Below are 14,214 nucleotides of genomic sequence, written 5' to 3'. Positions count from 1 at the left end.
CCGACGGCCGATTATCGGCTTGGTGCGTCACTGCCTGTAAGGATACATGATGATGCAGGGAAACCAGACTTTACAGTTTTCTTTACGCTGAAAGTCCAGAGATGTATTATGAGTGTATTTTCGCAGTCACACATCTGAATGAGCACAAGTCCCTTCTCCTCAGCTACTTACCCTTCTCCTTTTGATTGGTCCACTCCTTTTTCTTTACATTTCTCCCGTGCTCACTCCTCCCACTTCCCTCCATCTCATTCCAGCCCAGTGCGCCCCCAGCACCCCCACCTCCCCGACCAGCCTGGCCCATTCCCCTTCCTCTGCTGACTTCCCCAACTCCGCCCACACCATGATGGCGTGAGTCATGCAAGGTGAGTCTCCGTTCACCACAGCACGTCCACCTGTCCCGTCCCATCCTGTTTAGAGCCTGTGCTTGCTTCACTCTCTGGACGCTGCTTTTGATTTGATCTACTGGGGTTTATGATACGATTCGTTGTGCTCTTTTTAATGTTTAAGATGCTGGTGACCCATGTTTGGCCCAGTGCTCCTTATCACTCTCAAACTTGCAGTATAATTAACTGGACATACATTTCATTGAAAAAATCTTCTGACAGACAAATTTCAGATTTCAACAATTGTCAATTTTCATTGCTTTTTGTCTTAAGCTCTTTGTCAAAAAGCAAAAGAGACAACCAAATTTAACTACCTGCTTGGTTTTGTGTAAATACACAACATTGTTTTGGACTTGGTTTGGACAAAACTGTCTATCAAAGCATCCTTTTTACTGAGCTTGAAGGTCCATTCTTGTAATTCTCGACACAAGGTCCAACTTGTTTTTTTTGCAAAGATAATTAATACACATCTTACATCACAACTAAGCAACTCTATCCTCTAAGGAAGGCCAAGACATGTAGTTGAAAAGCTTCAGAAAAATGTAAGTTGGAACTTGTGTTGGGATTTTTTAAGTCACTTTCAAGTGAATACCATCCGCTGTATCTTAGAATGTGTTGGGTTACACAGGCTGGTCAGGGTCAGTAACCCTAGGCATGCAATAGTTCAACCAATGGCACACAGTTTGCAAGAAAGTTTCTTGGACATTTTCCAATCTGCATGCCAGGAGGCAGGAACACAGTTATTCATAGTAGTTTGATTGACATTTTCCCCATCCGCATTCCGCGAAGACCCGCCCTACTCTGCCTCTGATTGGCTAGGACTCCTTGCCTTCTTCCTAGAATGGAAAAGAAAAATTACTCTGCCTGAGCACGCTCGGTAGAGGATGGCAGGCTTAATGCTGATATGGCACTGATTAACAAGAACATTTTTAAAATGGCACTTTGTATTAAAAAGGTTGCCAACCCCTGATTTAGTGGAACAGACTCTTTAAAATCTGCCCTCCCTGTATAAAAACATCATGTCCTGCTGTAGTCATGATTATAACAAACTCTTTCCTAAAATGGCTTACAAAGTTAGATTTCCATTTATTTCTCAGTACCCAATGACACAGGTAACCTGATATGATCTTCATATCTCTCTTAATCCGTCTTTTATTTGCTTCTTTCTGCCTGTAGCTCAAGCGCTGGCTGCTGTCAAGTTTGATGGAGCATCTTTCTGAGGATTCACCGGACAAACTACAACAAAAGCACGGAAAGCTGTCAGAGGAGGTTCCTAGGAGGCAAGAGCCAATTTCAAAACCCAATTGGAAGCTATACAGACTAGTTAACACCACCACCTCCCCCCACCCCAAAAAATATCCTGTTCCATCCAACTTACGACTGTCTCCTGCTATGTGTGGCACCAAGGAAGGCTCCAGATCTCCTACCAGCTTCAAGGTGTGAAATATTTCTCTATAATTTTGCTCAGGACATATTCCACAAAGAAGAGATTACAGATGAACTACAGTACGTTGATGATGTTGATCAGTTCACAAGGGAACACTGCATATGAGATGCCCACACTGAAGAGGAACCGGGGACACTGCAGAGATAAATCAAGAGAAAGAGTTTGGGATGAGGCCAGATGGACGTCACTGAGGTTGACTGGTAGACAAAAGCCTCACTAAAACCTACAGAGAGGCTTTGAACATGCTTCTGGACACTAAAAGCCACCATGATGTTTATACTGTAATCATCTAATCTCCATATCAATCTTGGAAAACCACCATGGCTTGTGGCCCAGTGAGGAGTGGTGCTCAGTGACAGACAGACTGACATATTCTGACACTTTAACAACTGAGCGAAATAAGAGTCAAGCCTCCCATCCTTTGTAAAAAAAAAAATAAAAGCTGAGGACTCCCCCTTCTGAACTCACTGTGATGCCTGTCTTACCAAGACCTCCACCCCCTTCCACTTCTCCCATCCCATCAACATGGTCTGGTATTAACTACACTCATATGCAACCATTAGCATGACATACATTTGATTGGGCCAAACGTAACGTCACCTGGCTTACGTTTTGCTTCAATGCATCGCCCATCTTACACAACAAACACGCAAAAGCCAACCCCTTCTCACTTCCAACTCTTCACATGCTTTCCTTAGAGGCTTGGTCAGTGGCCCTGAGCTTCAGATAGCGACGCACCAGGCACCCTTTAGCGTCTGTATAGGATGCACTTGGCAGAGCAGCAAAAATGACCCCAAAGGGGTACCCAGAGTGTTAAAAAGTGACACAAGGAGTCCTGACTAAGCTTCAGTATTTGACGAGTTGGGATTGGGAGTGTGTTGAAAGAGCACAGAGTTTGTTGCAAGGCAGAGCTGAAGATAAGGAGCTTTACATCAACCATGACCTATCCTGCAAAGCTGCTCACGGACTTGTCCTACGTTTGATTCAGTGTTGCAGACGTGAAACACAATATTCATTTTCTAACCTGGTATCCTCACCCCCTTTACTGACTTACTTGTAAGATCTAGAGTAAAGCCCCTGATATACTCCAAAATGAACAGCTCTGTACATGCCACACTGGGTTTACGCAGATGTGGTCCAGCCGACATGCTTGTAGGCATATATAGTCTGCGTGGTCATACATTTTAAACCGCATTCTGTTTGAGTCGGGCCAGACATGTTACCTTGCATGGCAGCTGGATTCTCACGGGGCATTAGATCACGCAAAATCGCAGGATCACATATCAAACAAAATGTCCGGCTTTAAGTTAACGTATTTGTGTGTGGACATCTACTGGAAGCTACGGGCGTGGTTTTGAGTGTGAGTGGCGATTGCGACCGTTTGTTCAAAACAACGATGGCGGACGTGATAGACAGATAGTTCATCCAGTCACCTGCCAGGGATTTTTTTTTAAGGTGCCTGCCCTTTTCCAAACAGTTTCCAATGGCTGCTTAGATGGTTCTGTGTAACAGACCATCTGTGCAGTTGATGAAATATATGTCCCACGGATACATTCTTTTCTACATTGAAAGAGGCATCTCACAGCCTCTGCCTGCTGTCAATGCTGCGATGCCATTGGTTAAAGTCATCTTATTTGGGGGTCAAAATTCAATTCAGTTGAAATTTTGCCACAAAACGTGGAGGAAAATCAAGGCAGTGTGCACAGCTAGGTCTCGCTCTGCTGCTTGATCTTTGTCATGTTGACTTTAAGATGATGTGAAAGCCGTTCAAATTGTAAAGTTGAATTCATATACTTATTTTAGTTGATTTATGGCCATTTTGTCTCATCTGTATGGTGGAGTGTTGTTAGACACTAAGACAGACACATTTACTGCGGTTGGACTCGCTGTCTGTATTAGTATAAGTGTTCAAACCAGAGCTGTGAGACACCAAGTGACATGCTTTCCCCTAATGTTGTGGGCCAAACATTTTAATACGGAGAATAACACCAGCAGTGGATTATATACCTAGGTATATAATGTGTAGTTCAACTTTTACAATGGCTGCTTCATAGAAATAGCAGGCTGTGACACAATATTCTGCCCTAGAAAGAAGCATCTGCCTGAGGCAACAACAAAGCCTGAAAGGGAGAGACAGTTAGCCTTTTCCTGATAGAACACTTTTACACCTCTACGTTTTCTAACCCCTCTCAGCTTTAGACAAAGACGGTGGTCATCTGGAGGTTAGACAGGGAAAACGTCAGACTACTTGAAGGAAATGGGATAGATAGGTACCAGAGACTCTTATGGTGAAGGCAAATTCTTACAGAGCCATCCAACTACCTGACCTCCACACCATCGCTCTATATGAGCCTCACATTTCTGAATTCTGTTTTGGCACAGAATTTGGGCATTGAGCAACAATCTCTAACCCTGAGCAGAAGCATATGAATGTGATCCTGAAGGGGCACCATCACCTCACCATCAACCTCTGTGTGCAGCTCTCACATTTTTGTTCAATCCCATGCATTTTACCATCGCATTCTTTCAGACTTCGTCATAGTGCTCAAGAAATTCCCATGTGATTGTCTACAGATATATAGGTAAAGTATGTTGGATAGAAATCGTACAGTGCATGTGCAAAGTGAAGATAGAAGTGACCTTAGAAGAGTATAACTCTGGGAGAAAAGCACTTGTCTGTGTGGAGAGGAGTTAGCTAATGGTGCATTTGAGAGGAATTATGTAGTGGAAAAAAAATATGTAACATATCCCAAAAACATGTCATCCTGTCATGCAGTGCCATACGTCTGAAACATGTCTGTGTTTTGTCCGTTGTGATGAAAGAACATATTAATGACATGACTTACAAAGGAGGTTGAATCTGGAGGAAATGATTGGTGGTACCAATGGGGGTTGCCAAGGTTAGAAATGTCTACCCATCATGGCCAACATTAAATAATTAAATAATACATTTTGAAATAAATGCATTGTTTAACTTTGAATGAAGTCAATACCACATTGATTACATTTGGAATAAACCAACATGCATAAATGAACCAAATATTGTGAAATAACTGAAAGAAATATTACAGCTCAACTCATTATTATGCAACTCTGTCTCATAAAAAAATGACGAGAAATGAACTAGACTGCATTCTCGATTATGTTTTCGAGGGAAATGTATTTTCTCCTGGATTACGGTTGTTTCAACACGTCCTTGTACCAGCGATAGACGCAGGTTGTGAAACAGTCGCAGTTTTAGACACGTGGTTAACGTTATGATTTGAAACAAAACTACTTTGTTAGGTTTAGGAAAGGTTTATGGTTTGGGTTCAAATAAGAAGCCTGTGTTTGTTACATAATTTAAGTTATGTACACAAGTTAAGTATGTTACGCAAGTACCTATGTAAGTTAAAATAAGTTGAGTTTTGGTTTTCCCAACAGGACATGAACAGCGCTCTCCTGGGTAAAACTCCCATGTTTGTTTGACCTTAGTCTATATCAACGGCGTTCCACTTCCGGGATTGTTCAGGTGCCGCCGGAAATTCTGCCGGATGTCCCTCATGTAAGCCGGATGTCCGTCATCTTCCGCTTCCTTTGTGTTGGCATTTTAAACTGTGGTAGATTTATGAGGACTATGGTTAACTGCTCGTCAGATCTCTGCACGGTAAATCCAGACAGCTAGCCAGACTATCTGTCCAATCTGAATTTTCCGTTGCACGACTAAAACAACCTTTGATCATTCAAATGTTCCACCAAAACAAGTTCCTTCCCGAGGCTATTATGCAGAGGCACCATCGTTGTGACCGGGGCTTAGCGCCGCCCAAGATGATTGTGATTGGTTAAAAGAAATGCCAATAAATCAGAGCAGACCCTCCTCCGCAGCGCTGTGGACGAAAGTCTGGCAATGCAAGACTAGGTTGACATAGACACATCCATCCACCCCAACCTCATCCCTACGTGGACTGTGAGCGCGGACTGTGATTAGGAACGTATTTGTGATGTGTCAAAAACAAATTTTACTCTTGGACAAAATACATTTCCCTCAAATTCAATTGAGAATGTATGGGAACATCATTTCTGGTATTTTAGAACAGTGTGACTGAAGCTTTTTTTGTGACAGAAAGGTCCAAAACACTCAATGAAAACTGCTATCTATAATGTTATTACTTTCTAGATTTGGCCATGCCTCTTCATTGCAACTTCCTCCAGATATGAACGCCTTGACAACACACACACACACACACACACACACACACACACACCTTCTTTTTGTAATGTGTGTTGTTTCTGCTTTTTTGCCCATACACACTTCAATGTTCAAGTGACTTGCCTTTGTAAAAAGCTATTGTATGTCCATTCTCAGAGACAATATGGCACAGAAAATTAAGAAAATAGAAAGTTATGCTGAAAGCAGTTAACGGCTCTCACTACGCAAAAACAAGGATTTAAGAGAATACGTCTATTTTTTTCTCGTTTTAATTTCTTTTTTTAGAAAGGGAATACGTTCAAAAAGAGGAAGTGGGTATATTTTTAGATGCATGGATATTCAATGAAAAGTTGACATGTTAAATTTGTACACTCAATTCTGTTTTGCATTTTTCACACACAAAAAGTACTTTTTTATTTCATTGCTCTTGAGGATTGTTTAAGGGAGCACAACATAGATATTTTTGGATTATAATTGGAATCCGATGTCTTGAGAAATGACAGCCAATGACCGGTGGTGTCCAATATTTGATACTAGATGTAGCATTTGTGGATGATGAAAATAAATAATATATACATTATATACATTGGTCAGTGTACATAATATTTTGGATTTCAGTTACAGTATATCCTACTATCACATGTAACCATTGCTATTTTTTGGGGGGGGAATAGACAAACTGCTTGAACTATGCAAATGATTAAAAAAAATAGACAAATAATACGCTTGCTTTCAGAAAACCTTGCAATAAAGTGAATGTATAGAAAATAATGTGTTTCTTTAGATGCTTCTGAATTCATCCCAGTATTTTGTATGATAAAACATGTCTCGCTGCCTGGAATGATGATCTATTTACTGCTCTCTCTAATTTTACTCCACTTGTTGATGATGAAGTTCACTGCCAAAAAGACTACTGAGGTTTACTGTCCAGCGGCCCATTACCAATAGGCCCCCTGATGATATTCTACAGTCATTATATCGAACTGTATGTCTGAATGAATAAAGTGCAAAAAACAACTAAGACAGACTGGATTATTTCACAGCAAGGCTTAGACCAGGAACTGGATCACCATAATTTGGAATGTACTCATTATACAGAAATAAAATGAAGACATATAAAACATTTGTATCATGTCAATACTAGCATTGACTTTTGTCTGACTGCTCACATACTGTATTTTATGACCCACTGGACTTTTGAGTTATTTAGTTATTGAATTATGTCATTGTGTTCCCAGATCTCAGCCTTTTCTTTTTGCCTATTTGCCAGTATACCCAAATTGAAAATCTTATAACAGAATAACTGTAAGGCCAGAATGCATGGATGAGGCTTCATTAGAAACCTAAATTATTTTAGTTTCTGAAGATGTGCTTGTGTAGCATGTGATTAAAACACAACATACTCTACGTCAGTTCAAACACGGTATAAAACAGTTTTAGTGACCCGTTGGGTTTTAACACACCAGATGGTCAGTGGTGGCCTAGAGGTTAGAGAAGCAAGCGCCTGAGCAAGACCTTTAGCAAGATGGCAGGTATGAATGTGTAACTGTGTGAATGTGACAGGTCATCGTTGAAAATGATAAATTGTTCTCAATTGACTTACCTGGATAAATAAAGGTTACATTTTTTTATTTTCTTTTCATAAAACCCATCTTGTCCACGTAAAAATTCTCTCCAGGTCCATTATTTTAACAGTCTGTGCAGGCAAAGCAGCTCATTAATGTGAATGAACGTTTGCAAAGTATGGAAAATAATGGACTAAAGTATGTAAACCCAGCAGTCGGAACTTTTAAAGACGGTTCTTAGGTATTCAGTAGTCCAAACACAAGGTACAAACATAAGGTATAAATCAGTTCAGTGTCTACAGTATAAATGGCTGATGACATCACTTAGGTAGTTGACCTTTTACCTGAGAATCCCCTGTGTTCATCACTGGGGCTCGGTGTGCGCCTGCTCCGGTTAATGTTCAACTCACACGCTGACAACATCAACGCACAAAGGTCACTGTTGAGAAAAGGGGAGGACTCATTTGTTCCTGACAGTCACGGAGAAACAAAGCCGCTGAGTAGAAGGGGAGAGGAGACACCAGTGATTACCATGGTGGCCGTCACAGAATTCCAGAGTGAGTCCTTCCACAGTTTCTCTCTTCTAAAGTCAGGATGAAGGTGTTAACCTCTGAGGATCAGAGCATTGGTCTGCTTTCAGTATACAAAGACGTGTTTGTGGAAGCATTGCATCTTAGGCTAATAAGAGAGTATAGTACTTGACAGGTTTATCACTGAGGTGAATCCACTTCAAGTTTAGTCAATTTAGGTCCTTATCTGTGAGCGTCACAGAATCTCTTCAAGGAACTGTGTTGAATGAATGAGCACCGCTGGTATGTTTAAAACTTCTAAGAAATGGTCTGAGATTGGTGCTGATCTTTGCCTGATGTGTCCAAAAAACTCATAGTAAAACATGTGACTGAGGAGCTTTGTATAAAGATGCTAAAAGTGACTTTTAGCGTGATTCCTGACTGCAGTAACTCCTATGTGTAAAAATAGGATGTTGACCCACAAGCTAATAGCAGGCCCCCGGAGATGACGTGTCAGAGCTTGATCTAATCAGTCATCACAGCTTAATGCAAGCAACACCATGATTCAGACTACCCATCATTCATTGCGTTTCAATATAATGAAACGTGCAAGAACAAAGCTTATGTTTTCCCTAGAGTCCTAAAAATCATTCTATAGTGAAGACTTGAAAAATGTTATAATAGCAAGTTTATATATTTAGAACAACTTCATTTGTCATTTTCTTCTCTTTTTTTCACTTACTTGTCCAAAAACTAAAACAAATGAAGTGAACTTTCTTTTTTTTATGAAAATATATATGTAAGAGCCATTTTTTAAGATTCACACCGACGCAGAGAGGTTACGGAAGTCAGAAACTAACAAGAGACAGACTAACATTTTGTTGGTTTTGGTCTTTTTATGAAATTTGTTGGCAATAAGAAAAATAGTGTTATGTCAGCCTTATCTTATATCACAGTTCTAGATTATTTGACATTCTACTGTGTGTGACATCTTGTACTGGGCTGCAGGTTAGAACAGTTCTACAGCCCTCCGAAATCATGGAGAGACTTTTGTATATTAAGTAAGTTATTAACCTGTATGGCTCAAAGTAACCTTTTATTTAATTGAGAACTGACTTCATAATCTGTCTAATAAAATATTCACCACATGAAATACCTGCAAATAATTGAAGCTGACCACAGCCTTGCTTTAATTTGTCTTTATGTCCCTTGTGTCTGTTTTTCTTTTCAGAGATTGGCATTGGTCTGATGGGATTCGGTGGATTTTTCCTGCTCTTTGGTGTGCTGCTGTATTTTGACTCTGTGTTGCTGGGCTTTGGGAATGTGAGTAATCTTTCATATCACACACATCTGCTCAGTGCCAACATCACACCATCACTGGCTCATATCAACATTCAAAGACCACCAGTTTACAACCTTTGGTTTACACTTGTTGGTACGTGTCATTTCCACGCTTCCCATTTCCCACGTGTCTAGCAGCCGGGCAATGCATTTCGCTAGGGTTGCAACGACTTTTGAGAAGCGTTGCATTGAGTTGCCCGCTCCTCATTTGCATTAAGTTGAGGTCCAGGCTACTTTATGTATATCAACGCCCCATATCAAAAACTCACCAAAATCTTTTAAACTGACCGTTGTCAATCTATACCCGCATTAAATGTTTTCAGAAACACATTTAGGGGAACTCTTTTTGTAAAATAAGATTTTTCCAAACAGGCCGCCATGTTGGTTTGTTTTGAAAATTGAGTAAAGTGTTTGTCTAATCAGGTGTGGCCATCGCGGTTGTAGGAGGGTGTAGCCTGTTTTCTTTGCTCGTCAGTGGTCATTAAAGAGAAATTGATAACTGCTAGTGGCAAGTCCATAAGTCCATTGTTGGGAGCAGGGGTGCTCCTTGCCGTCAAAAAACACCTATGTAAACACGTACAATTGTGTGTGACATTGGAACTATAATGAAAAGTGTCAGTTGTGTAATGTTGCTGGTATGATGTCAATATGACCAAGAACGGATCGTTTTCACATAGAGAAAATCGGCAGGATGCACTGGTGCCCTAACGCATGCTGTGTGGCTGCTCTAACCTGTAAACATGGGCAAGTGTTCGGATAGGAGGTGTGGCCCAGACTACATGTACACTACTACGTTTTGGTTTAAAAACTAATATCTTTTGCTACGCCTGGCGTCTACACTTCTTAAAGGTGGTGTAAGTAGGATTGTGAAGATCCAGGACTTAGCCAAAAAATTTGAACATCGACAACTTCTCAGTCCCTCCCCCCTTTCTGCTAAAGCCCAAAACGGTCTTCTAAGCCCCCACAAGGGAGAATGAATGCGTGTGCATGAGCAGTGATTGACACACAGTTAGACACTCCCCCTAGCCCTGATTGGTGCATCTGAACAGGGAGCGGTGGATTTTAGCAAATCGCACTACAGGCTGTAGGTGGTGCCAGAGGAGCTGGATTTTTTTTTTTTTTTAATTACCTGTTTCATGTAGTTCTACTCAAACATAGGGTCAGTTTCAGCAAATATGACAGAAAGTTAGTTAGAAAGTCTTACTTACTGCACCTTTAAGCGTTTTCGAGCACCTAAAATGGAGAAATTTCAAACACTGCTGCCCCCGTTTTGGTTTGAAAACTCCGGGGTGGCTTTTTAGTCTGGACGGACACAAACGGAGAGCACTGGAAACGATGACGCACGTCAGTCTTATTGGTTATGTAGGCTTTCATACTTTTCAGTTACAGTTCCACCTTGTCATCGCTCCAGGCAAATACATTTTCTCGCCATGGTCAGAGATAGAGCAATCTGGGCTATCAAGAGAGAGCAAATAGACTTGAACTTAAACGTTTATTTTATTTTTTGATGTAATTCAGTGAAATGCTGTGGGAAATTAAATGAACGACTGCAGGACTGAGTCTCTGCTGACAGCGAGAAGCAGAGTGTCAGCTGTCTCATATGACTGCGCCCAACATGGGTCGAATATGCATTGAGTAGACTCGCGTAATACCTGCCGTCCGCTATCTGAAAGGGGTATTTGTCAAATCAAGTGGGTATCTGTGTATTGATTTGAAACTCCCTCTTTGTGTTAACTTGTTAAGCCAGAGTGGATGCGCAGTAACAAATTGTATAATATATAAATATATGTAACTTCAGATAAGACCCACTTAATTTGACTAACTGTCTGCTGAAACCTCATTTTAGCTTTGGTTAAACTTGTCCACCATCACCATCACATTGGAATAGCAATAGGAGAGGGTCTCCTCACCACCCGGTATGAACAGAACAAATGACTGAAGTTGATGACCAATAACTCGTTCACTGTGCACATGGGCATACAGGAAAATACAATATCCAACGGTTCATATAGTACAGTCACTGCGGATAGTGAGTCATACAGTACATAGTACACAGTCAGTACATAGAAAACAAAGCAACAAATGTCTCCATGGTTATTCCCTTAAAGACAGAAGGTATTTTATACATTCAAAGACACATGAATAACATGTTATCTCAGAGACATCTTCCTACAGTTCAGCAAAAAAGTTAACAGGTTAATCGTGAAGACAACAGCAACAGCTGCCGGACAACAAACAAAATGCGGTGAGAGTTTTGTACGATTAGGCACTCAAGGCCTTAATGAAGAATTCAGTTCAAATTAAAGTTCAAATTAAAGCTTAGATCGGGCCCAGATCAATCCCAACCTTACCCGAGCCCGTGCACGTTGTGTCAGAGCCCGGCCTGGCCCAAGCCCAATTTAAACCTGACAATTCTTTAATACATGGGCCGTTATAACTGACGTTCTCAACTACAATTCAGAGTTGTTTGAACTACAGAAATCTCTTTAGAATTATCTTAATGAATAATGCAACAAGGACGATAATGTTTGTTTATTCAGAATGGAATAGATCAGAAATGTATCCAAATGAAAAAAAAGTTTTAAAAAAAACTCGACCCTAGCTCCCTCAGCTGAATAAGTGTGGGTAACAGATCAAGGCAGCAACATAATCAAAGCCCTGGAACCATATAGGAGACATTCTTGTCTCGATCACCTAATAAATATTGTCTGCATTTCGATGCACTTGCCGGATATAGGAGAGACCATATCTGCTGCTGAAGGACTCGTGAGATATCTGAAACAATCAAGCCTAGTTGCGCAATTATCGAAGACAGTGCTACAGATGGGGGAGACACGATTTAGCACAGTTTACTTCACACTCAAGTGAGTGCAGGACATATAGCCAAAGCTACGGGAGAAGCTGGAGAGGCATAGCTTTCTCCCCACCCAGTCAGGCCCCACGGGTCGGGTCGGGTCAAGTTTGGGCTCGGGCTCGGGCAGAAAATCTAAACTCTAGTTCAAATATAGGTTTGGAGAAAGTAGACAAATAGCAAAATAAAACATTATCCATAGTATGAGAATATGTTCAATATTTCCTCTGATTTTTGTTTGTTTGATTGCCTTCGTATAGATTCTGTTTCTGACTGGTTTGACGTTCATTATCGGCTTCAAAAGGACAGCCCACTTCTTCTTCAAAAGACAAAAGTTTCGGGGTTCTTTGTTTTTCCTGGGAGGTGTGTCTCTGGTGCTGTGCCGTTGGCCAATCATTGGAATGCTGGTGGAGAGTTATGGCTTTGTGCTTCTATTCAGGTAAGTCTAGTTAGGGAAGCTTGGCATAGCCAAACTAATTTGCAAAGGCATATTAGTCTGGGACCTTTCAGTTAATTTTTTATTTCCAAGGGGCGTTAACGATGCAGACCAATCAGAGCAACGAAATGACCTAGCTTTGAGGGACACATGCACGCTATAGTTCTCAATCACCAGCTACCGCTAAATTTGTAAAAGTGACAACACATGTAGTCCCACTTACCTTCGTCAAGCTTAAAATCTGATTTGATGTTTTCACCGGATATGCATGGTAGTTATTTGTAATTGGCTTACAAAATTGTCATTTTAAATTTTTTTTTTTTAAATGACTTAAATATAAAATAAAACAGTTTGGTCTTTATTTTTCCACTTAGACCGTGTACAATCTTTAATCAACAATATGTTGGACTTATTTATACATAATAAAAAAAATATTTCATCATCTTTGTTTTCTTTGTCATCTTTGGGGAACTTTTAGGGTGCACAAAAGCTCATTAGGGCTCCAAAAGTTGAAACGTCAGAAAGTAAGCTATGTTGCAAAGAGTGCTTTCCCATCATACTCTTTTCTTTCCCTCCGTAGGTCTTTCTTCCCCATGGCCTTGGGATTTTTGCTGTCAGCTGTGAATATCCCTTTCCTCAGTGCAGTATGTTTTTGTTCTTGGCTCTGTCGATTAACACTCAATAGTCTTCTTTAAATACCTCAGAGATATTGATTGCTGATTGTAATGACTTGAATGAAATCTGTTGTTTTTCTGTTAGTTTTTCCCCAGCAGCTCCTCCATGGTCTGAGCAGAAGAACACGTTATAGCAGGGAAAAGAGTGCTGGATGCCATATGACTGATTCTGGGTGGGCAGAGGGGGAGAACTGATGAGTAACTGCTCCATAACTGAATTGCTGTTTAGACAGAGGTCTTCACGGGTCCAAACATTTGTGCCCAGACTCAAAACTACCCAGAAATGTACTTACTGACACTAAACCCGACTTGTCTATTATTTGAAAGCTGGAACCTGGATCCATGCCGAACTGAGAGATGTCAGCAGAATTTATTTTTTACAATGTGCTGTATTTTGTACCGCGTAAGGTTACAATGAATAACCTAGCAGTCAAATAAGCTGCTTAAAAGCCGTAAATATTGCAGTTGTACAGAATGTTTATCAGATTGTACAATCATTTAACCTTGTTAATGTTGTTTTGTTAAATTAAGAAATTTTCAAAAAAATAAACAAATGATTTAATAACTAATAAAAACTATGACGCATGTTGTGTACTTCTTTAGTTCAATAAATTACTATAAGTAATATTTCATTTTAAATTTTTTATTGTGGTTTTAACAATGAAACATGTAAAACACAGCTCGCCACATGAGAGGCCATAAAAAATGTAAGAAATATACATTTGTAATAAACAATATATATGACTTATAATACAGATTTACAGTGCACAGAAGAGTGAATTGTATCATAAACAGTTCTACCCACAGAAAAATGTTAAA

The 14,214-nt window shown here is 40.3% G+C and overlaps 2 protein-coding genes across 7 annotated transcripts in view; both read left to right on the top strand.

The window, feature by feature from the left end:
- The window catches only part of plekha6 (pleckstrin homology domain containing, family A member 6), a 99,306-nt gene extending 93,855 nt beyond the window's left edge, over window positions 1–5,451 (top strand). For all 6 annotated transcript variants that reach the window (XM_028576705.1, XM_028576702.1, XM_028576703.1 and 3 more), the window contains 2 exons: window positions 255–362; window positions 1,560–5,451. In XM_028576705.1, the coding sequence (XP_028432506.1) occupies window positions 255–352 (98 nt within the window). In that variant the 3' untranslated portion in view covers window positions 353–362; window positions 1,560–5,451. The remainder of the gene's footprint in view (window positions 1–254; window positions 363–1,559) is intronic.
- A 2,665-nt stretch (window positions 5,452–8,116) lies between these two features.
- Window positions 8,117–13,510, top strand: golt1a (golgi transport 1A). The gene is made up of 5 exons (XM_028574729.1): window positions 8,117–8,141; window positions 9,325–9,416; window positions 12,546–12,724; window positions 13,302–13,365; window positions 13,481–13,510. Exons 1-5 carry the CDS (start codon window positions 8,117–8,119, stop codon window positions 13,508–13,510), a joined length of 390 nt encoding a protein of 129 aa, XP_028430530.1.
- The last annotated feature ends 704 nt before the right edge of the window (window positions 13,511–14,214 follow it).

The sequence above is a fragment of the Perca flavescens genome, chromosome 4 (assembly GCF_004354835.1).
Source record: "Perca flavescens isolate YP-PL-M2 chromosome 4, PFLA_1.0, whole genome shotgun sequence".
Taxonomy (NCBI): Eukaryota; Metazoa; Chordata; class Actinopteri; order Perciformes; family Percidae; genus Perca; species Perca flavescens.
This window is presented reverse-complemented; position numbering and strand designations above follow the sequence as displayed.